The sequence below is a fragment of the Mixophyes fleayi genome, chromosome 1 (genome assembly GCF_038048845.1).
Source record: "Mixophyes fleayi isolate aMixFle1 chromosome 1, aMixFle1.hap1, whole genome shotgun sequence".
Lineage (NCBI taxonomy): Eukaryota > Metazoa > Chordata > Amphibia > Anura > Limnodynastidae > Mixophyes > Mixophyes fleayi.
Genome location: NC_134402.1, coordinates 336,576,451 through 336,600,217, shown reverse-complemented (window position 1 = coordinate 336,600,217; position 23,767 = coordinate 336,576,451). Strand labels below are relative to the sequence as shown.

The 23,767-nt window shown below is 41.0% G+C and overlaps 2 protein-coding genes across 5 annotated transcripts in view; one reads left to right on the top strand and one right to left on the bottom strand.

Annotated features, from left to right (window-relative positions):
• PRR14L (proline rich 14 like) overlaps window positions 1–13,464 on the top strand; it is a 29,102-nt gene extending 15,638 nt beyond the window's left edge. Inside the window, exons 8-9 of the mRNA XM_075215346.1 lie at window positions 8,600–8,671; window positions 12,458–13,464. Coding sequence (XP_075071447.1) covers window positions 8,600–8,671; window positions 12,458–12,746 — 361 coding nt within the window. The 3' untranslated portion in view covers window positions 12,747–13,464. The remainder of the gene's footprint in view (window positions 1–8,599; window positions 8,672–12,457) is intronic.
• Window positions 13,465–17,367: 3,903 nt separating this feature from the next.
• LOC142160428 (serotransferrin-like) overlaps window positions 17,368–23,767 on the bottom strand; it is a 41,945-nt gene continuing 35,545 nt past the window's right edge. For all 4 annotated transcript variants that reach the window (XM_075215323.1, XM_075215336.1, XM_075215329.1 and 1 more), the window contains 4 exons: window positions 21,189–21,271; window positions 20,837–21,021; window positions 20,428–20,617; window positions 17,368–17,973 (listed from right to left, as the gene is read on the bottom strand). In XM_075215323.1, coding sequence (XP_075071424.1) covers window positions 17,924–17,973; window positions 20,428–20,617; window positions 20,837–21,021; window positions 21,189–21,271 — 508 coding nt within the window. In that variant the 3' untranslated portion in view covers window positions 17,368–17,923. The remainder of the gene's footprint in view (window positions 17,974–20,427; window positions 20,618–20,836; window positions 21,022–21,188; window positions 21,272–23,767) is intronic.

Below are 23,767 nucleotides of genomic sequence, written 5' to 3'. Positions count from 1 at the left end.
TCCTTGTGTTTCATGAAGATAGAGCAGTCCTTCGTACCAAACCCTCCTTTGTCCCAAAGGTTGTCTCCAGGTTCCACCTGAACCAGGAGATCGTTGTACCGGCGTTCCGCCCGGTTCTGCCCTCCACCGCGGACAATGACTTGCTATCGCTAGACGTAATTCGAGCCCTCCGGTGCTATGTCGACCGCACAGCCACAGTGTGCAAAACCAAGGACCTCTTTGTCCTGAACAATGCGCAGAAGCGTGGCTGGCCGGCATCCAAACAGGCTATTGCTCGGTGGATCACCTCCACCATCAGCCTTGCCTATGTCCGAGCTTCTCTCCCTGTCCCGAAGTCGCTTAGGGCTCACTCTACCAGGGCGGTTGGTGCGTCATGGGCGGCGCGCCATGGTGCTTCGGCGGAGCAGCTATGCAAGGCGGCCACATGGTCATCTGTTCATACATTCGCTAAGTTTTACAGGTTGCAAGCCTTCGCATCATCAGATGCGAGCTTTGGCCGCAAGGTATTGCGCGCAGCCGTTCCAGAGCATTCCCTCCCTTAGGGGCAGCTTTGGTATGTCCCCATTGTATCGCAGTGTCCCCCAATGGCAGGAAAGAGAAAAGAAGATTTTTACTCACCGTAAAATCAATTTCTCTTACTCCATTGGGGGACACTGCGCACCCTCCCTTGCTCTGTAAATAATCTGTTATGCGAATCTTTAGGCTTCTATTGTCTGCCCTTCGGGGCGCCCCCTTCTCATACACTTGGTTAGTCAAAACTGAGTTACCCACAGCAGAGGAGGAGGGGAGTAGAGATCAAAGAAGTTGATAAGTGCCTAAACTCCACACCCACTACTATACCCCATTGTATCGCAGTGTCCTCCAATGGAGTAAGAGAAATTGATTTTACGGTGAGTAAAAATCTTCTTTTTCCACTCATTATAAAAGCAGCCTATGCCCCTAATGATGAGGGACGCAGCAAAGGCCTGCATACCAATATAAATAGTGATACTTGTCCATAATAAAAAATGCAAAGAAAGATGCGACAAGTTAGTCAAAGCTATAACTGAAGCAGAAAATACCTATACTATACAAACAATCAAGGAGGAGAAACAAGCATGGGATAAAGTGAGGCAAAATCGCTTCATGTGGCTTAAAAACTGCACATTTAAAAATCAGGAGTAACCAATACATTTTTCTTCAACATCCTTGGGGACACTGGGGACTGGGTATACAGAGTGGTCGCCAGAGCCTTGGCACTGTCAAATTTGGCACTGAAACCGAAGTTCCTCCCACCTATATATCACACTGGCTACATTGTAATCCTCAGTTTTTGAGGAGCAGCCACAACTGTATGTGGATGCCTGCTTTTCTGAAGCGGACAAAGGTTTAGAAGTTGCTGGCCAATTCCCCATCGCTGGGACTGGGTAGAAGTTCCTGCTGTCTTTATTTAGAACCATATAGATGTCCAGGGGGGTTCAGGTTGGGCCTGCTCTGCTTGGGATTCCCTCACTAGGCACTGGCTGGCTAAGGGGGCTGTCCTTTGGACAGTAGCCATTTTTAGGGCTGGGCCTTGGGGTGGGGTAAGATCACTTCAGTACCTCCTCCATAGTGGGGCTTCCAGGCTAGGTAAGCCCACCGAAAAGGCACTTCTGTATGAGGCTGATTGCAAAATAGCTGCTGTCACTACTTCTCTCAGTCTAGCCCCCTTACCTGCAGAGATTTAGTGGTGATGTATTGGGGTACTGGTTATATGTGGACTTTTTCTTTGTACTTGTGTCTGTGCAGTTCCACATTCTCCTATTGTGAAACTGTTGGTCTGTCTTATTTTCTTCCCTCATTTATGTCTGGGAATGGGAGTTGTCCTGGTGCCAAATCTGAAGGTGGCACAGCAGCAAGGACTTATGTCTCTGTTCCAATCTGGCAAGGTCACCAGTGACTTCTCAGATTCGCTGCTCAATCTCTCCATTATCAGATTCGGGACCTACCTTTCGGCCTGGCGACAGTGTCAAGGGTGTTTACAAAGATCATGGTGATGATGGTAACCCTTCTCAGATCCAGAGGGATGATGGTCATTTCGTACTTTGATGACCTATTGGTCAAGTTGAATTCCCTGGCCTTACTTCAATCCCATGTTCAGAAGACCATCTGGGTGTTACAATCACAGGGTTGGATTATCAATTTTAAGATGCCCAACTTTTCCCATTCCCAGAGGATGACCATCCTGGGTGTCTGTCCACCCGGGGATGGAGGTTCTGGTAAACATGGTGTTCACCTTTGATGCAGTGAAGTCCGTTGGCTCAAAATGCAGCCTTAATGTCCTCTTCAGTGTCTGTTTCTGTGGTGGCATCTAGAAGAACCCTTTGAGTCCTGGGGAGCCAATACCGAATCTAATAGATCCCTGGAGGCCCTTCCTTATTCCGGCTCTTCTTTTCAGCCTGGAATTAGATAACATCATTGGTCAGGCTATGGGTGATAAAAGTACATTCTTGGCTGTCAGTGTGCCTAAACCTTAGCTCTTTTCACCAACCCTTTTGGGTGTCTCCTCTGCCAGAGGTCAGGCAAGCAGGGGCAGACCTTTTGTATCCAAAGGCCACTCCCACAAATGAAGGTCTTTATTCTCCAATGGGCATCTCACAAGCTTCCAGAAAAATCGGCAGCCTGACTTGCACCCTCTTGTTTGCATCTGCAGGGGTGGAGTGGAGGCTTCTGTTACAATCCGCTGTTCTGAGAATAGAGTCCTCTCCAGGGGATCATGACGAGGGGATACATAATAGATTTCTTCAGTCAGACCCCTTGTTTTTTTGCATCATCCTTGCCCCTCGACCAAGCAAGAAGACATTTGATTATATATTCTGTCGATTCTCTTCTTTCAGCAAGGATCATCTGTCCGGTCCCAGTAAGTTAGACACCTGGGGTTCTACTCCAACCTGTTCTTGATTCCCAAGCCGGATGGCTCCTTCTGACTCATTTTGAACCTAAAGACTGTAAATCTGCACCTGAGAGCGGACAGATTTCGGATTGAGTCTATTCGCTTATAAATGGGTTGGAAGCGGGAGAGCTCCTGGTGTCTATAGACATTCCAGACGACTACCCTCATGTCCCCATATGGGAAGGACCCCAGCCATTGCTCCGTTTCACGGTAGGAGTTTCCCACTATAAGTTCAGGGCGCTCCCCTTTGGCCTCTCCACGGCGCAAAGAGTATTCGCAAAAATCATAGCAGTCATGGCTGCTTGCGTGCCTCCATGGGTCAAGGACAGTGCCGTCCCTGGGCGACCTGCTGATCAAAGCCCCCTTAGATCAGCTTCTGCGTCACCACCTAGCTCTTACCATCAGGATTTTGGATCATAAAAATCACAGTTAATACCAATCCAGTGGATGATTTTCTTAGGCCTCATCATGGACACAAGTATGGATAAAATCTTCCTCCCAGAGAGCAAGGCTTGGTCTGTACAAGACACAGCAAGCTGGGTTCTGAGCCCTCCATGCTCCTCTGTATGAGGCTACTCAGGAAAATGATATCTACCTTTGGGACAATCCCCTATGGAGGGTTCCACTCCAGATTATTCCAATGGGATCTACTAACGAATTGGTGAGACTCGCCGATCGGAATCCAAACCAGTTTGGTTGTCCCTGAGGCTTGGTTAACCCTCCAGTAGTGGATGGTCCACACTCAGGAGTGGGCAGGTCCTTTGCTCTGTGGTCCTAGATCATCGTCACCACGGGGGAGAGGCTTCAACACAGTGGTACTTTATACGCCATGGCCAAGACAGGACAAAGAGTGCAGGCAGGATGAAGGTAACAAGAAGGAGAGGATTTCCTTTTAGGAACTAGAAGAACTTTCTTCTTCGTTCTTGTTTTAATAATTGGCATTCAGCTGGGTGCTTTTTAACATTGGAATCAACGTTATATCTAACCTCATCAGCACAGACTCTGGGACCGCTACGAAGTGCCTGTCTGCATTATAGACAGCCAGACTATTCATGTGCTTCATGTGAGTAATGGCTACCAATTTCATTTTTGTTTGCACTTTTCATCATCACCAACATTTTGATTTACAACTCTGGACATTATATTTCCTTACATTTTCTTTTTGCGGTTCATATCAATTGTCATTGCATATTTTAGTAGCTTGCAAGTGCACTCTAACCATATTTGCAATCACACTGAGTTTGTAGTGTTTTTTACCATTATCATTGTTTTCGGCAGTGTCAATTGATGCATGTTTATTGTTTAACACATCTAAGCTGTCTCGTTCCGGCCGGAGCATATTGTGGACCTATCCATATTAAATTGATATATCTTTCCTTTACAAGCGCCCAGAACCTGACTATTTTTATAAGGATGAAGGTAACGGCTCAGATCTTGTCTTCGGCAGGAACAGTTTGTCTCCTCACTTTCTGCTGTGTTCATTCCAGAGAAAACTGGGACGCTGACTACCTAAGTCGCTATGCAATAATACCGGGGGAATGGTCACTCCAGATGCTGGTCTGGAAGTGGGGTCTCCCGAATCTGGATCTCATGGCATTCAGGCACAGCCGGCGGGTTCCAAGGTTTTACTCAAGGGCCAGGTACCCGCTGGTGGGGGCAGCGGACATCGTGACAATACACTGGGAATTCCCGTTGGGTTCAATATTCCCTCCCATTCCAATGCTTCCCCTCGTCCTCCGGCAGGTCAAACAATGCAGACTTTCGTTTATACTGCTGGCTCCTGATTGGCCACACTGGGTTCTATTCTATTCAGGGCAGTGGAATAGACGTCCTCTTTTGCAACATTCTCCTACTTCACTGCATCAGGACCTGCCTTGGCTGGCTTTAACGGCGTGGCTGTTGAACCCAGCCTCTGGCAGTCAGAGATTTTCTTCCCGGGTTGTGAACACCCTATTACGGGCTCAGAAGTCCGTTTCGGCTTCTGTTTATCACAGGATCTGGCGCATCTACATTAAGTGGTGTGAAAGACTGGTCAGCCACACGGCTATCTTTCACTTGCCACGGCTACTGGCCTGTCTTCAAGATGGTTATCACAGGTGGTGAGAGCTTTTTTTTTTTTTTTTTTTTTTTTTTTCTGCCTGTCAGCAACACTAAACCTAACCAACCCAGGTTTTGGTCCTTTTGTCCATTCAGTAGGTTGAGGGTGAAGCGCAGTTACCTCTCCTGAGCATCTCTTACAAAACCCTTCTTGTTCTCCCTTTACAGTGCCTGAAAAGCAGGCCTGGGCTCAGGGCCTGGCTTAGTCTGTGCAGAAGTTGATTCAGATATCCTCTTCCTTGGAAAATCTCTTGACTACCGCCACTACATGTGGATCACTAAAGCACCTGCTTCCAGCAGCCCCCTAGCCTCTATGCAAAGGTCTGATTTCTCATCCTGGGAGGAACGGAAGTTTCCTCGTATCTTGACAAAGATTCCAACAAAAAGCAGGGAGTTGGCCGATTTTAGTGTGCCATTTGGCAGACACTGGAGATTAAGGACAGCGAGGAATCTGAGGCTCTGGTTGGTTCGCTGTTCAAGAAGAAAATTAAACCCTGTTTAATTTCCCTCATCTGCTCAGTTGGAGGACCTGCTTAGTAAGACGTGGGCTAGATCTGACCGAAGATTTCCTGTCTCATGTATATTGCAGTCCCCCTATTCTGTCCCTAAAGAGGATACAGGAAAATTGGAATTCCTGCCCTAGGTGGATGCTCCCATAACTCGCCTATTCAAAACCACCACTATTTTGAATATTGGTAATGTGTGGGATAGCACGGTTAAAAATATTGGGAGGGGGGACTCCCTTTCTCAGTGTTGGTGCTCCTATTGTCTTTATGGAAAGCATGGGGTCAGTCTTCCGCTTCCCTGGGGAGTAATACAGAGAAGTAGACGGACATGGATGGCTAAACATCCAGCGTCAAAGTCCTGACAAGAAGTCATGCCACCATGAATCTCCTTTGGTGGGAACCCATCTGTCTTCCGGGACCAGTAGTTCTGTTCCACCACAGACGTGTGGGTGAGAGACATCGTAAGTTTTGAGATATATAAAAGTTCTCCTGACATTCCCACTCAAGTGTTTTTTGCCCATGAGTCTTCCTGGAGACAGGGCAAAATGCATAGCCCTAAGAAGTCATTCAGTCCCTTATTTCAGTGAAAGTAGTTATTCCCATCTTGGAACAGAATAACTATTTGGATTTTTACTCCAATCTCTTCCTGGTCCAGAGCACGGTCTGCTCCTTTTGAACCTGAAATAATTAAACATTCAGTTGCTGGTAGATCGGACGTTCAGGCCACTTCAGTTGTGTTGTATTTTTTGTTTTTAACATCAATTTTTAATGAAATATTGAAAGGCATATAGGAGGGGGGAGGCAGAAAGCATAAAGGGAGTCAGAACAGGGGGTACTACTTCAGCTGTCTTTATCCAGGGGCAGAGAACTGTAAACCAGAATTCCTCAGCAGGCAAGCCCTTCATTCCTGGAAATATTTAGACAGCTGGTGAGGTAAACCAGATGCTCACATGAAGGCTTATTGGTTGAACTACAAGGTGAAGCTTTTCTGCTCCAAGACAAGGGATCTGCAGACATTTCTAGTAGATGCCATGACTGTTCGGTGAAATTTCCATCTGATTTACCAGTTCCTGCTTGTAGCGATTCTTCCATGGGTGCTAAAAAAAAAGGTAGAGAATGGACGTTCAGGTGATTCTTGTTGCAACAGAGATCTTTGCATACAGATATCCTAAGAATGCAAAAGGCACCTGCCTCTATGACCAGAACTGTTAAGTCAGAGGACCTTCCTCCACCAGAGTAACCCCCCTCAGCCTCCTCCCCGTAGCTATTTGGGATCTGACTGACAGGCTTACAGTATCCTTCTTTTTGAACCAGATGAGTCGGTACAGCTAAAGTCCCTTACCTAAAGACTTTCAGTTGACTCCTCCACAGCCAGAGGAGTTTCAGAGCAGGGAGCTCTATCTTGTACATCCACATTTCTCATTTTCCATGAGGATTGGGTGGTGCTTAGGACTAAGCCTTGTGCAACTCAAGATGGTCTCCTGGTTTCACCTGAATCAAGATATTGTAATTTTGGCCTTGGACTGGGGTAAGTCTTGGCAAAAAAAAAGCTCTGATTTGCTCTCTGGATGTGGATAGAACCAAGAAATCAAACGGAACAGAGGACCTGTTGGTCCTTCACAATGTCCACAAGGCATGCTAGCGAGCCATTGCCTGTGAGATTACTTTACGAATCCTCCAGGTGCAGGAAAACCTGTTCTGGATGTTTTTTGGGCGGTATGACCGGATGCGCTTACTTCGTCACCCGGTCTGTTGGGGGAAGTAGGATGAAGGGATGTTTTTCATGTACAGTTTATCTGGGTCTCTTTCTCGCTGTCCGTAACAGACTGTTACTGACAACTCCTACTGATGTCATCTTACCACCAGACACATGCAAAATAGTTATAGGAGACTCTCTCTGCCACCACTAGGCCCCTTCTTGCCACCTAGAACTGCTTACTTCTGGGGTAGCTGGTATAGCTGCTACAGCGTCTCTTTGCTGTGGGCTGACTGGTACCTCCTGACTGCTTACCAGAGATCAGGACCGATGGGTAGCGGGCAGAGGGTTGACACAGACGCTGGGTGCAACACAAGACACACGGGGTACGGATTGGAGTGTAAGCTCCTATCTGTTTCTCACAGGTGGTGTAGGGCCTCCGCTGAGCAGCTGTGCAAGGCAGCCATCTGGTCTTTAGCACACACCTTCACAAAGTTTGACAGATTTACTGCTTGTGTCCAAGTAGTAGTTTTTGACATAAGGTACTGCACACAACCTTCCTTAGGCTACGTTTCCAGTTTCCCATTGTCGCCCATTAGGATGAATGGAAAAATTGGATTTTTGTACTTGTGTTAAATCTTTTTCTTTGGATCTAGTGAAGGAACTGGACGCCATCTGTATTTTGTTCTGGTCTCTGTTCTTTCAATATTATCTTTGCTAGGATTCTGTTTTTTTTCTTTTGAGAACTTTGTTCTCTCCTTTCCCTCTTGTTCTGTCCTTTCTGGCTTTGTTAGAAAGATACGGCGATCCAGAGGTAGCCCATTGGGGTATAGAGGGAGAGGAGCTTCAGTTTTGCCGGTAAAAATGTTTATTTTGTTTCAAAAAACAACTTATTTACAACAGCAGGTAATACCAACAAAGGTCATTGAATATGTTAAATATGATTGACAAGAGATACAAGGAAAGAGCATAAACAAGGTATACATAATATATGGTGCTGAGATTAATTCAATAGTGTAAAACTCGAGTGCTGGATGTTCGTGGCATAGCATTGTCATATATTAAAGAAATCTATGAAACCAAAAAACCCAAAATGGGGACACCAGAGATGTAAGAGACTGTTTTGTTTTTTTTGTTTTTTAAGGGAATGGAGGAGTGTGGAATATGGGTGATATTGCTGGTAAATTTTAAAATGGCCATGCTCCTGTCACCCAACGCTATACCCCAGTGTTCAGTGTCCCCCATTGGATTCGGAGAAAAGGATTTAATTTAAATCCAAAAATCACATTATTTGATTTTTTGTTTTGTTTTTTTTTTCCCCACAGTAATTGGTTACAAGCTATTTTTAAAAAATAAGTTAAAATGTATGATTGTATTTTTGTGTTCTAGATTAAACAAGAAAGAATTCAGCCTGGAGGACATTTACACCAACAAGAATTACAAGTCTCCCCCACCAGCTCGGTGAGTAACCACAAAGTGCTTGATTGTTTACATTTAGTGATTTCTTTATAACAGCTATACTGCAAATTACACCCCTCAATAGGCCATCTTCCAAGGTGGGGGTGGAGGGCTGTTAATAGAATAATTATTTATAAATATTTATTTATCTTCACTTAACGCGGCTGTACACCGTTTTAGTTTGCTTCCCCGCCATATTGGTGGGGAGGCCACTAAAGGGGAAAGAACCAGGCCAGCCCAAGAGTATCTTTATATCCTGTCACCAGCACCTCTTACTTCTGCAGCAAGAGGAAGCAAATTTTTTGATTGTGGCTTAGTGGTGGGGGTGCACTGACCAGGGTCTTGTAGCTACAATTCTAAATGTAGCTCTGGAACTCAAGTTGTAGTGCGTGATGAGGCATCCAATGACTGTTCAAGGCTTGCTGATCTTTTAAGAGTTTATTCATGGGCAGCCCATAATTCATGAGCTGGACTTTAGTACCCCATTTTTTTCCTGCTGTTTTCATGTCTGCAGTTGTGCTGTCTTCTGTACTGGTTCTTCAGATTTGTCTGGTCGATTGGCAATCCTCAATTGTATCTGCTGTTCTTGTGTGGTCTACTGGTTGACTTCTACAGACTGTATGTATCTCTGGATTACTTTATTTGCTGAATTTTGGTTGTTCTTCCACAAACATTGACATGAACGCTAGCTCGATCTCTAAAGGGCCTTCTTGGCCAATCTAAGTAATTTTGTGATTCACTCTTGTGATCGCTTCCCATCAGAGTAGTAATAGACAGTTTTCACCTCCAAATCTTATTAGTGATGAATGCTGACTGATGGTCACAGTTGCCATCCTTCTGATGTCTAAAATAGATTTGGGCAGAGTGTTAACAGGAAGCCTTTGAGCCTGAAGACTAATACTCTAAGGTACCGGGAGGGCACACTGATTAAAGCTGTTCTAGAGACATTGTGAATCGAAGAATCAACGTGAATCGAAGAATCAACCTATCTTATGAATTCTAGTAAATAACCACCCTAACTGTACCCTGTATGATCCATTCAATTTAGTCCAAGCTCTAGGTTGTTTTTGTTTAGGGGGTTTTTTTTTGGTCCTGTTTTCTTTTATTGCAACAAACATTATGCATTATCCTAAGCATCACCTCTCTGCAAAGGAAATTTGTGGTACTTCTACAGTTATGCTACAAGGGGCAATTTTCAAATCTTTGTGGTTTATCCACAAGAAAGGTGGATGACTTTATCCATTTCTGAATTTGAAGTCTTGTAATTGCAGTGTAAAAATCTTTTGGCTCAAAATGGAGTCCCTATGTGTTCACTTGTTACATTTATAGAACAGAATGACTTGACCATTTAGCAACTTGAAGCCACCATTTTCAGTTCCACGCTGCTCTTATCAAGCTAGTGACCATTCTTATTCACTAAAGTCATGAGGCAGCAGTTTTTCTCCATCTGCTGATGGGAATGTCAACTAAAGGAATTGCCATATTCATCAAACACTTACTCAGCCCCATGATACTATTGCTACCATGGCAGATGTGAGGAAAATTCTGCTCTAGGAGTAATTGAATCCTCTATTAATCATTAACCATATACATTCCAGGACAACAGGCTTGGCAAAGTTGAAAGAGTGTTTGCGCAGAAATATTGCATCAGTTGAACATCAGATGGGGAAACCCCAGGCTAGACCTCAATGTGTTCGACAAAAACAGTGGGATGTTGGGATTGTGTCTTCTCTGCCATGCACCTCTGGTGGCCGGTGTATGTTCTAGGGCCATATATTGGAAATTTTTTCCATCCCACTGGCCATGAAACCAGTAATGATCTCCAATCAAGCAGGAAGCAATTTTCGCAATTCGGATTGCTCCCGTTGGCCTGTGATTGGCCACTGATTGACAAACTGAGCATATGCCATCTTTTTCATATCCGTTTATTGGCATTCTCATTATTATGGTCGAAGCAAACGTACTAAAGCCAGCCACAATCCAGTAGATCCTCTTGCTTGAGGCTCTGTGGTTGGACCACACATAAGGGTGGATAGAGGCCTTCTGCCATCATCAATCTCATTTAAGAGCAAGCCCAGCAATGATCTTTTTAATTTTCATAATTATTACCAGGCATTTGAGTTATATTTGGTCTATACCATGCTGCAGTATCAGGCCAATTGTCTGCAATATTGGAGCATGTACACCCAGCAGTAAGGTAATGGGAGGTTTGGAGTTTGCTATAAACGGTGATTTGTTCCAGTAAGCTCTCCTGCTTGGATCTATTAAAGGCTCTGACTTTGCCTGGATCAAACGAGAACCTTATTCTCCTGTTATTTTTATCCCTCTCCCTGACCTAGTCTGCTCACTTAATGTATGAAACTCTGCTTTCTGTACTGTTTGAACAACATAAGTTGTTTGTTCAGACGTTTATGCACAAAGATAAATGAAAAAATACGATTATGCACTCATACTCCAGTGATTAATTATTGTCCAGATATATAGTCTTGTGTCGCTCCCCATCATAGGAGTGCCAATCCCTAAAAAAATAACCATGTCAAGAATACAACAAAGGGTCTGCCATAGGGCCAGTTAGAATATATAATTAAAAAATATATATCTGCATGAATAGGACTTAGTTTTGTTCCAGTTTAAATAAAACACACACACACACACACACACACACAACTTCTCAGGTAATTATAATATCAATTATACGTGTATCTTCCAGGTAACACAGGTCTATCAAAGAAGCAAGTTTTATAAAACATTTTATGAGCGTAAAGATTCCTCAAGTTCAGTTACATAATAAGTGCACAGATCCAGATCTCATACATAACGCTGTCAAACAATGAAGATTTGTACTCCAAAGTGAATGACCAGTTCACTGATTGATGGAGTATATGTAGATAATCTATTTGTGTTTTTATAATTATGATCACGTTCAAACACCTTTCAGGACTTAATCTAAACATAAATAGTTGGTAGTTTCTCGCTTGAGAGTATATTAAGAACCGTCTCACCTGATTGAGAATGGAAGAAACTCCGGAACAGCTACACTGTCCACACAGCCAAAAAGCAACTCGCGATCGGGAACTCTGGATTGGTCCGCATATCAGACCCACATGGTTGTCAGAAGATCCAGTTCCTCCTTGTGTATGTATCCACGGTTAGTAGTACAGATCAGGATGACTATTACCTGCTTATTGGACCCAACCTGGGATGCACGTTATTAAAGTAATGATGTGTTTCGTCCACATAAATGTGATTTTCTCAAAGGAAGTTTTTGCACAAGGAGTGAGGTTGTAATTGAGTGGATGTCTTTGGAATTTCCCCATTCTAGCAAATAATTTGACCAGGCACATCCCTTATCTGTTTAATCCTTTCTACAGGGTTTGATTCATATAGCAGTGCTTTACCTGGTCAGGAAAGTGCAAGATGAACAGTTTCAGTAATTAATCTAAAAAACAAACTTACTACTGTATAAAGAAAAATATACTAAACTATAGACCACCTGTATATAGAGCTACTGCCAACATCGTATTCAGTAGTCATTAAATGCCAAGTCCACTTTCATGGGGTGTGTTTGCGTGACATTTTCCTATCCAAATTTCAGTCATAGTAGACTATGGTGACTGGAGTAGGTTTCCTTACTTTCCAACTAGCTCATGGGTGTTCTGGATCCAGCTGGCTTCTATTGTATTGTTTGCATGTGCAGATTTCTCATGTCATACATGGTCTGTGCTTTTGTTGTTTAGCCTATGCTTTCTATACATGTCTCATATTTCACTTCTATTGTTCTCTGTACAGGAGCCTTGAAACAATATTTGAAGAGCCCAAAGAGAAGAATGGTATCTTAGTGTCTGTTTCCCAGCAAAAAAGGAAACGTATCTTAGAATTTCGAGACTGTACAGTCCCCAGACTGAGGAGAGCAAAGGGCAAAGTTAAAGTCGTGACTAGCTGCAAGCGGGGGCGGAAAGCTGCCATGCAGGGGGTGCAACTAGATGCACTTCTGCTACAGAAACTGATGGACCTAGAAAACTATTTATTGGAGGAGGAAGCCCTGGAAAGAGGCTCAGTAGCCGCTGAATTAAGTTAATGAAAGACTGATGGACGTCACTACTTCTATACTTTTTATAATAAAGGCCATTGATTGGTGTTAGGAAATTACACCTATAATATGTCCTATCTTTCAGTAAAAAAAAGATTAAAGGATGTTGTAGAGATCTTAAAGTAATATTATTGTCTTATGAGAATGAAATCATGTTCTTGTTATTTACAGATTGTTCCCAGATGGTCACAGCCAATCCATCTAAACCCTGCACTGGAAAGTGAAGAAGAGCATTGATGCACTTATTTAGGATGTGTGTGTGTGTGTTGTATATATTTTTAATGTTAAGGAAACCCAGATTTTAGCATATGTAATATCAAGTTGTAATCCAGTTAATAAGCTGTTTATTGATGTCAGGTTTGTGCTCCCTCCTGTGTATTAAATTGCTCGGTTATTGAGACTGCACTGTTAATGTTTTAGGCCTTGAGCGATGCTTATATTTTACTACCACTATTACCAGTGCTAGTCCTAACATAATCCACAGATTCCTAAAATGCACTCTGAATTTTGGGTAAAAGTACTACTCTGAAAGCACACACCACTGTGGTATTGAAGCTCATTACTACTGTTCACCCTTCAAAAGCCTGGTGCCCTGCTAGTGACAGTGAGGGAAGCTTTGTTCTGCTTTTGGTGTAAAAAGCTTCAATCTGTGTCACTGGTTCTGAATGTAGCTCCTGCCCACAGTATATAGATTTTGCTTATTTTTTTTTAAAAAAAAAAAAATTAAATGCTGGTACAAATTCTATCCAAATACAAAGGCAGTTTTGGTGTATTTTTCTTAATAGAATACCTAGTGCCAGGCTCATATTATAATGTATTGTGTATGTGTATATATAGTTGCTGGAATCTTTTCCATCCACACACTGCAGTTCTTTAACAGTGGTCATGTTCAGTGTGCTAACTTTACTGGTTGCTCGAGTGAGGGTTGACAACATCTGCTGGTAGTGATAAGTAGCACGTGTTCTCTGGACACTGCACTTTCTGTGAATTTGAGATAAGTCTGTTTTTTTAAATTATAAAACTTTAATAAATACCAATTGCTCTTAAACAAATGAATGGGATATGATTATATATAGAAACTACCATGATTAATGGACTCCTACCATGTGTGACTAATGTATTTTAATGTATTGTTCAGATAACTTATTTGTACATACTTTACCGTAACTTAAAAGTAGAAGGAAGCCAGACAGAAGTAACAAAGCACTTATTTTCATTTGGTGGGGGAGGTTATTTAAAAAGTGTCTCTCTTTAATGGCATTTTGTTTATACACTCAGAACTAGCTTTCTCATTCAGTGCAGTGCTAGCTCACAATTGATAAATAATTCTTCCTAGATGATATAAAGACCTTGTTTAAAAATACAGGAAGTAAGCCATAAATATAGAGATGGTAAACAACAATTATCTTACAATGTATCCTCTGCATTAGTTTCTTAGGGCAGTGTTATAGAAATATGGTTTCAGGATACAACTAGTTTATTTGCATGACTTCTTATAGCAGTTTTCCAGTTGTCATGCATGTATACACAGAAATAACACATAATTGACCAGGGCATTTTCCCAAAGGGATACCAATCTGGAAATGACTTATCTAGGATTATATGTCCACAAAATGATGGAAGCATATAAGTGTGCAATGCCCACTACCTGATTCTCATTTGTTTTATTTATTTTCCCCTAGTTACATCAGCGTTATTACAGTCCTAGCTTGTGCTCAGCAAGGAGCACTACAAATTCACCCACTTACTCCAATCAGAAAAATGTGCATCCCATCCCTGCATTCAAAGCCATCTTGTGCTTAACTGTGAAAAAGTGCACATGCCTATAATAGATGAATGACATTATAGAATAAGGACGTGTCATTTGCTTTTTGAGGTCTGTGAGTTAAGCTTTTTACTGCAGTTTGGCTTTATTTAGACTTTACTATTTAGGTTAGGTTTTTTAACGATCTACATGATGGATACATTTTAAGCTGAACAGATCAACTGTAATTATACACATAACTGGAATAGTTATCTATCCTCCATATCTCAAATGTCATCTATTAAGCAAAATCTGCTGCCAGTAATACTTTTCATTGTTTCGGCACGTGTCGGAAGGGCGGCTGCAGAGAGAAAGTATAAGTATTTACCTTGAATTGCTGACATACACCGCTGCGACTATCTGGATTGGAGCTACACACCAGGAGGACACCGGCTTCAATTACGGTATCTATATGCATTTGACATTTTGCTAAACGCCTGGATATATACAGATCCAGCCTATTCTGATGGTTATCTGACACGCAGCTGAGGGAGATCATTTTCCCATATTCGCTCTATGAGCTGAATTGTTCAAATTACATTGTTGCTATAATTGTATCCTATTGTAGTAATTTAACTATCTGGAATTCAAATAGAGCTGAGTGATCACAGGGACTGTTTCAAGTTCCAAGCTTATTGTTGATATCTATATTTATAGGAGAACGATCGAATTTTCAAGTTTATAACCTCTGAAAAGACTGCCTCTTTCAGTATATTATGCAGTCACAGGATTAATTGTCTATCATATAGATTTACTATAACCATTGTGCTAAACACTCTGTTTGGTTTGTGATATTTAATTCACTGCACTGAATATTCATGTAATGTCCATATTATCATTGTTATTTTAGTGTTTTTATAGGTATATTTAATTTTATTGTTGATAGATAAATCAACCGGTTTATTCAAACTTCGCGGATTCAGCATTTGGCGGTCAGTGTTTTCAGTCTCCAGCACTGTCTATTTTTTTTTCTTTGGTTTTCTATCTTGAGACCTCACAGGCCAGTAAAGCTGCAGGTACTGATTCAAGTCCCCCTTAATGAGATTTCATTGTGCCAGGTATATATATATATATATATATATATATATATATATATATATATATATATAATTTTTTTTTTTTTTTGCTATCCTCATCCACCTCCCTAACACCCTTGAGAAATCTGTTAATTTTGTGCACAGTATAAACGGGAAAGAAAAGCCCTGTTTAATGTGACTCCTCGTATTCTTCAGTGTCTTTCTTCCTGTCTTGCCCAGCTAAGTAGGCACAATCAGGGCTGCCAAGAGGAATTCAGGGTCCCGGTACAACAAATTAATGGGGCCCCCCTTTATAGTTGAGTGTGGTAAAAAAAAATTCGGATGTGTGGTAATGCACTTGGGGGTGTAGCAAACCTCTTTAAAAGAGGAAAGATGGTCCCGATCCGTGTACACCTATTGTAAAACACATCCAGATAGGAAATGATCTTGGATGTGTTACAATAGGTGTACACGGATCGGGACCATATTTCCTCTTTTAAAGAGGTTTGCTATCGAGACATCTAAGCTTCAATTGCCCGTTGGTGAAGTAACTGCATAACTCAACAGGACAATCTCGTGGATTCATCTCATCACGGTATAGTATTGCATGTTTGCTAACTACCGGATGAAGTTGTCACACTATTTTCCCATATAGAGATTGACTTGTTCACTTCCAAGAGACCCTGGATTGGGTTTGATTGATTGGATATTCTATTGGTTCCACTTGTTTATTCATACTGGATGAACTGTTACAACTGTCTCTATTTATTGAAGATTATTAGCAACTACTTTTGAGCAATCTTAGTTTGTTGGACTGAGTTACGTCATCAACTTATATAGACACCCTTTTGATCCGTATATGCACAAGTATTTATCATTTACCAGGCACACCTGCTCAATGTACCTCACGAGGTTGCGTTCGACTACTACCAGCTCCAGTTTGAGCTTATGAGACATTTTTGAGTCAGAGTTTTTATAGGAGTGATTTATTGGCCATATAATATTCATTCACTCCGTGTTGGACAATCACAGAGCGCCGACTCACTAGAGCTTATTGTTAACACCTTGATACTGTTACCAGCTGGTCATTTTAGGGTTAATGTGTTAATCGGTTTATGCACATGCCAAATAAAGTGTTATTTTAATCATTTACCATGTTTTATCGTATTGGTGAGGGATTGCCGAATCACACTCAGCGCTGTTTCTATATATCTTTTTGTGCTTAAACATTTGAGACTCCACAAGTCTTTTCAGCAGTGGGTGTGCTTTGGCTGTTTCTTCACCAAGTGAATATTCAATTGCTTGTTGGAGATCTGTTCCATTGCGCCAGGACAATTTGTGTGTTTATACCATTTACTATTATTATTTCCTGTATCACTGTTTTTATTACGATATTCCATAAAAGTTTATTGCCAACTATACCTTTCTTACAGTTTGCGGCTTGGGAATAGCTTTTAATACCATAGTGGGCTAACTTGGGCTGGGTCAATGGGCCACCTGCATTTTTTTCCTTTTAAAATAGACTACTGATTCGAGTCTTGCCCCCAGACTAACATTTGCCTCCCTCCCCCCCTTCTAGCCCCACTATAAAAGGAAAAAAGGAAAATGGATATTCTGCATTGGAAACAAAATATTTTCTTATCAATGTATCTACAAATGAACGATGTCTTCTTTCATCTTCTTACCGTATTTAAGTATATTTCAAACACTTTCTTACATCATAGACCATACCATATGTATTTAACCCAAAGCAAATGTAATATGTAGAGCTCAAAAACATCCAAAATCGTACTAAACAATCATTTTTATTCAAAATGCCCTATTGGTACAACATATACAATTAGATTATTTGCAGGTTTTGTTCTGGCTCATACTTGTGAGTGTTTTATTTTAACTAGGTTAGTGCAGCGTGATACTAACAATATAAAAGTATATGGTAAAGTGGTTGTCAAACTATTCCAAAAGTAAAATGATAATATGGAGTGGTGGATTATATTAGGGGCCAAGTGTGACAAATGATAAAGTGAGCTTTTGGTGATGATCTTAATGTTAACTGCAATTACTTGGAGTCCGAGGGTTGCTGTGTACATTAATGAGTGATGCAAATTATATGTAAGTGAATTATGAGTGTTTCGGTGAAGGGTCAGGCAAAAGAAAGTATATGCAGTGGAGGCCATGACATTAGCTTTCCTCAGGGCCCACTATAGCGTTAATTCACCACTTAAAATAACACTTAAAAAATCATGCAAATAGCAATTGCAAGAGACAAGTCCAGGTACAACCTCATAATGCATTTCAGACACCAGATGGCTTGTTTGCTCTGTTCAATTGCTTGGACATGTAAATTAATTCTTCATGTCTGCACAGATATCAGTATTGCAGAAATCTAAGATACCTGGAAAGAGAAATCAATAGTACATGGTAAGATTAAAAAAAAAAGTTTTAAAAAAAAAATGAGCCAATAAGGCTGGGTACACACTACACAAATTTTTACCAAAGACTGATAAAAAAAAAGTCCCAATCAACATGCCAATTCATGTGTACACAATAAACATGTTTTACAAGATTTACCTTCAGATCTGTGCTCTTCATCTGTCCTAACCATTGACTGAAAATACTATATGGTATATTTACTAAAATGCGGGTTTGAAAAAGTGGAGATGTTGCTTACAGTAACCAATCAGATTCTAGCTGTGATTGGTTGCTATAGGCAAAATCTCCACTTTTTCAAACCCACAGTTTAGTAAATATACCCCCATGAGTTTGTAAACTCTATGGAGGTCCTGATCATGAATTTATACACACTGCTGAATTGGAACGACATTGTTCCATTACTGAATGAGATTTTCAGTTCAGTTTAAAAATCTTGATCAACGATAGTGCTTTGGAAAGCTAATCGTCCATCTGCATCTTTTTTTGTACCAATAAAGGATTTCTATCAATTTCATTCACTTCATTTACTGCTATTTGTAGTGAATCATGTGAATATCTATTTTAACTAAAGGATTTTAATATATTCTCCACCAGTTTGGAGAAGGTCTCATTTGTGGAACAAAGTCCCTTTATTCTAATTAGCTGCCCCGTTGGGATATTTAATTTCCATTATTTATAGTGGACACAAGTAATAGTTACAGTCCACATCCTTAAGCTGGGCACACACACTACAGGGTTTTTGTCCAATAATCGGTTCAACCAGCCGACATACGACTGCTTGTTCGGAAGTCGGGTCAGTGTGTGTAGTGACACGATGGTCGAAAGTCTGCCCAAATGGACAATTGTCGCCTCCTTTGGCTGGTCGTCCAGTTCAATATTTTCGTTCTAATGTCCTTTCCGTTGTGTAGCGTGTATAAACTTCCGACCGATGCGACCAATGTTGCTTCAGTGTGTACGAAGTTAAAATCCTTGCTTGTGACAACATGGTTGTAAAAAGTCGCTAACAGGACGGCCGCTCTTTCCTTTATCGTCTAAAACAAGGTTAGTGTGTATGCAGTCCATGGACCCAGCGGTCGTACCATCAATCGGATGTAAAATCGATCGGCATAAAAAGCTGGTGGAAAATTCTGTAGTGTGTACCCAGCTTTACAGAATGCCAATGTAAGCATCTGATCGCCCTTCACAAAGGGGCGCAATCTAGAAATGTGATGCGTGCGGTGCTATGTGCACATGAATTTTAAATGATAAATATTGCTATTGAAATATGAAATAAAGTGATTAACTATGTGTGTATCCCACCAAATAAAGAAAAGATAATTTATAAACCACCTATAAAGCATTAGATTAATTGTTCCAAATAGATTTCTACTGAAACGACCCTATGTCAATGTTTGCAAAGTTCAGGGTGATTCTAGTGCCCATTGCTGTGCCAAACGCTTGTAAATAAAATGTGGAATCAAACATTAAATAATTATGTGACAGTGTGAATTTATGTGGTAGAATACAAAATAAATTGTTTTTGTGTTCACTCATATCCACATCATACATACAGAAATCTTTTAACAGACAATATGCCCATAGTGTACAGTGTCTCAATGTTCCATGTGACAGAAATGTATGTATCTTTCTATACAATATCTCTGATATTATTTAAAAGGTGCACAATGTATTTTACATTTGATTGTAGTGTAGTTACTTTAAAGAATAATCTATATTAGATGATAAATTAACTGATATTCTCCTTGGGGACTAAGTGCTTTGTGTATTTTCAGGAGGTGATAATATGTAGAGATTACAGGATGTGTGCTAAACAAAAAGTGCCACTCATATTGCAAGATTACTCCTCCATTCAAGTAAATATTTTTTTATTTTTTTTCTGAAAATCAGTGTTTGGGTTAAATGTAAACTTATCATAGAAATTTAGTATTGCCAAGCTGATGATATGCTTCTGTGAGGTAGTCCATCCTGGATGACCACCCCACCCCCTTTATCTGCCAATTTGATGTGTCCAAAGTGAACTCTTGCAATGTTTTATATTCATTAAAGGTTACATTATTCCTAATCTAAGTTTTCTTCAGATTAGTGCAAAGAGCCCTAAAATAGTCTATCATTGCTCTATAGAAACATTGAAACTTTTCAATTGACCGACATGGAAATCCTGAAGATGTGCATTGTGGAAGCAGTAGATACATGTCATCAATGTCCAGTCCACTTTATGATCAGCCCCATTATTTATTTCAAGTTTTATGTTTTTCTCTTAAAATACTGATCGGTTCATCATTATTTATATATTAACTTAATAACAAGAGTGGGTGCATGATGTCACAAAACAGGATTTGTGTTTCTGTTGTTGCAATATATACTAGATTCACCAAGTAACTGCACAAGTACAGAAGTACCAGGACATCAGAAGTACCTGTAGCTGTACAGGCAAACACAGAGTCTGCAAGCTCCATGAAACTTTCTCCTAGTATGTCTTGGAGCCCATAATGACCAGCTGGGAGGAGGCAAGATGTTGAATCCTTAAAGAGCAGATCACCCTCTCCATAGGCTTGCAATGATTTGAAGAGCTGAAATGAAGAGTCATCACCAGATCTCAGATAGTCCTATGAAAAGAATACAATGTGTATAAGAGACAGCGTTCCTCACACACTGTCCATTGTTTTAAATACTTCTGCTACTCAGCCTGTTTGGCAACAACATTGAAGTGTGTGAGAGCAAAGAAAAATCTGAGAGGGCATCATACCAATAAGCATCAGAAAGCTGATCAGGCTGAACCTGCTTCTTATGGTCTTCATTCCTCCATCCTTATTGCCCTGACTTACCTGGGATTTCTTTAAGAAGTCGTAGATCTTGGCTGCAATTACAGGACGAGTCATCACTACATTGGGTGGGATGACACCCAGGTTACAGGAGCTCCATTCTGTTAGTGGAAATCTTTCACCATTTGGACACAGGAGCTCAAAGTCTGAGATGCTAACACCAGAAGCCCAACCAGAGCTCTCCAGATCTAGAAGGAAACACATAAGATGTGTGAACGGATGTCTGAGAATAGGGTAAGAATAATGCCTAAAATGCAGGGAGATTATTGTACAGGTTCTACACTGTACTTCAAAGGCCCATTAGTAAAAGAACAAGGTCACACAATGCTTAAAGTTGGCTTGGAAAGATTCTTACTTGCAATGTTATCTTGCAGAGAGTGATGCTCCAAAAATGCAACATCTCCATAACTGCGGCCATCTGGATCTCCAACTAAACACCTAGGATGATATAATTACCTTTAGAAAAACTTATGGTAACATAATTGATCTTTAGCGGTTCTTACTCTAAGGTTGGGTACACACTACAGGTTTTGCAGCCAATTAACAGGCCAAATACCAGATAAACAACCGTTCGGCCCAATATTTCATCAGTGTGTTTACTTGCACTATGAACGACAGTCGTTCCAAAGAACGAGTTGTCATTTCATTTGATTGCTCATTTTGTTTAAAAATCTCGTTCCAACCACCTTCCGATCCTGCAGTGTGTATGCACTCACACGACTGTCTGCCCAGAGAGAGATTAGAAACCCATCACTGTGTCTGTGATGTTAAATGTAGAGAGTGCTGTTGGTGGATTAACTCGTCCATTCGTTCTGAGAGTGAATATTTCGTTTCAGAGTCACAGAAGCTAACGAAATGTATAATGACATTGTGGAAAAGTCAAAATATATTTTGTGTGTTATACAGGAATGACCGACTACACTGCTCTTGGCCCAGATGAAGAGCACAGATCAGAAGGTAAATTGTGTATTGTAGGTAAAATCATTAGTTATAACACATTGGTTGGAAATTTCTGTAGTGTGTACCTAGCCTTGGATAGACTCTTAAGGCTTAAATGCCAATTTTATGCAATAGATTCACTTAAGTACATTTATAAAAGTGTATTTGTCATTGTGGCCGAATCTACCTTCCTCCAAAGGAAAATAGGAAGAAATAATCTATAGCATAAATTTACTTCTATTATCATTGCAGTGTGCTTGGTGTATATTACTGTATTGTGATGTAATAAGTGTATGAAGTTACTGCCCTTTTGGAGGCAGCATGTTGTGTAACTCTGAAATAGCAAATTACATGTAAACTAGCATCTGTCCTGATCTAAATTGGGGGAAGGCATCATCTTGACAACATTCATTTGCTTGCAGAGCTAGCAGGGGATCTCCTGCCTGTGTGTGTGTCTCTCATGTGTGTCTTGTAGAGATAATAGGAAAACTGTCCTAATGATGCAGATTTGGAAATCACAAGTTACTGTAAATTGTGTTTAAATCCAAATTTCAGATTGTAGCTTTGCTCCATGTGGCCAGAGCTACCCAATAATGCTAAACATTAAATGTGATATTCCTCTCTTGAGATGTAAAGGAAGAGGTCTGTCTTCTTGCAAAGCCAGGGCACGAAATGAACTGGGCATGAGCATAAAGTACCTGTCCATAGGCTCAGTCAAATGTAGTCCTGATTGGTTGGCTCAGTGCAGACCAGCCCCTCTCCCTGATTGGTCACACTGCTCAAACATGCACTACGATGGGTGCAGTATTTGTTTGAATGTATGACATGGGTGTTGGTTGGTTTTGGCTTGATATAAAAGCTTTCATGTTGCTGTATTCTGAGAGTCTTGTACTCCTAGGTGACCATCACTACCAAATAGTGATCTGTAACAGTCTTTGTAAGGGCTGTAGAGGAGCAATAAACACCAATTTTTCTACATGATCCTGCACAACGCCTGTTATCTGCTGTAATCCCGTGACCTATAGAGAAGAGTATACTGTCTGGAGGAACCACCATGGTCACCAGTAAAGTGGCTAAAAGGCTCCAGGTGCCAGTGGAAGAGGCTGGTGATGGCAGCGACTACTCTCCTAGAACTAGTGTGCAGATGGCACTTGCAGTTGGTGAGTGTCTGGTGGTCGTGTAACACCACTAGGAGTGGTCACTAATGGCAAGTTACGGATGCCAAATGGGAGCCCCAAGAAAAAAAAAATCAATAAAACCACTGAGAAAAATGCAAAAGGATGGGGTGACATTGCAAGCTCATCCTGTCACAGGCAAGAAAGTTTTCTTTTTCAATTTTTTTAAAAATTTGCATAGTATTCACCAGACATATTCCTTTTGCTGGTACACCCTGAGAAGCATGGGTTTAAATTCTCACGTCATAGGAGTGCAACAACATAGTTGCAACATTTACAGTCATTGCCAAAAGTTTTGAGAATGACACAAATATTATTTTTCACAGTCTGCTGCCTCAGTTTTTATTATGCCAATTTGCATATACTCCAGAATGTCATGAAGAGTGATCAGATGAATTGCAATTAATTTCAATGTCCCTCTTTGCCATGACAATGAACTTTATCCCCAAAACAATATTTCCATTGCATTTCAGCCCTGCAACAAAAGGACCAGCTGACACAGGTGAGAGTATTGACGAGGACAAGGCTGGAGATCACTCTGTCATGCTGATTGAGTTAGAATAACAGACTGGAAGCTTTAAAAGGAGGGTGGTGCTTGAAATCATTGTTCTTTCTCGGTTAACCATGGTTATCTGCAAGGAAACATGTGCTTTCATCATTGCTTTGCACAAAAAGGGCTTCACAGGCAAGGATATTGCTGCTTGTAAGATTGCACCTAAATCAACCATTTATCGGATTATCAAGAACTTCAAGGAGAGTTCATTAGTTTTGAAGAAGGCTTCAGGGCACCCAAGAACATCCAGCAAACACCAGGACTGTC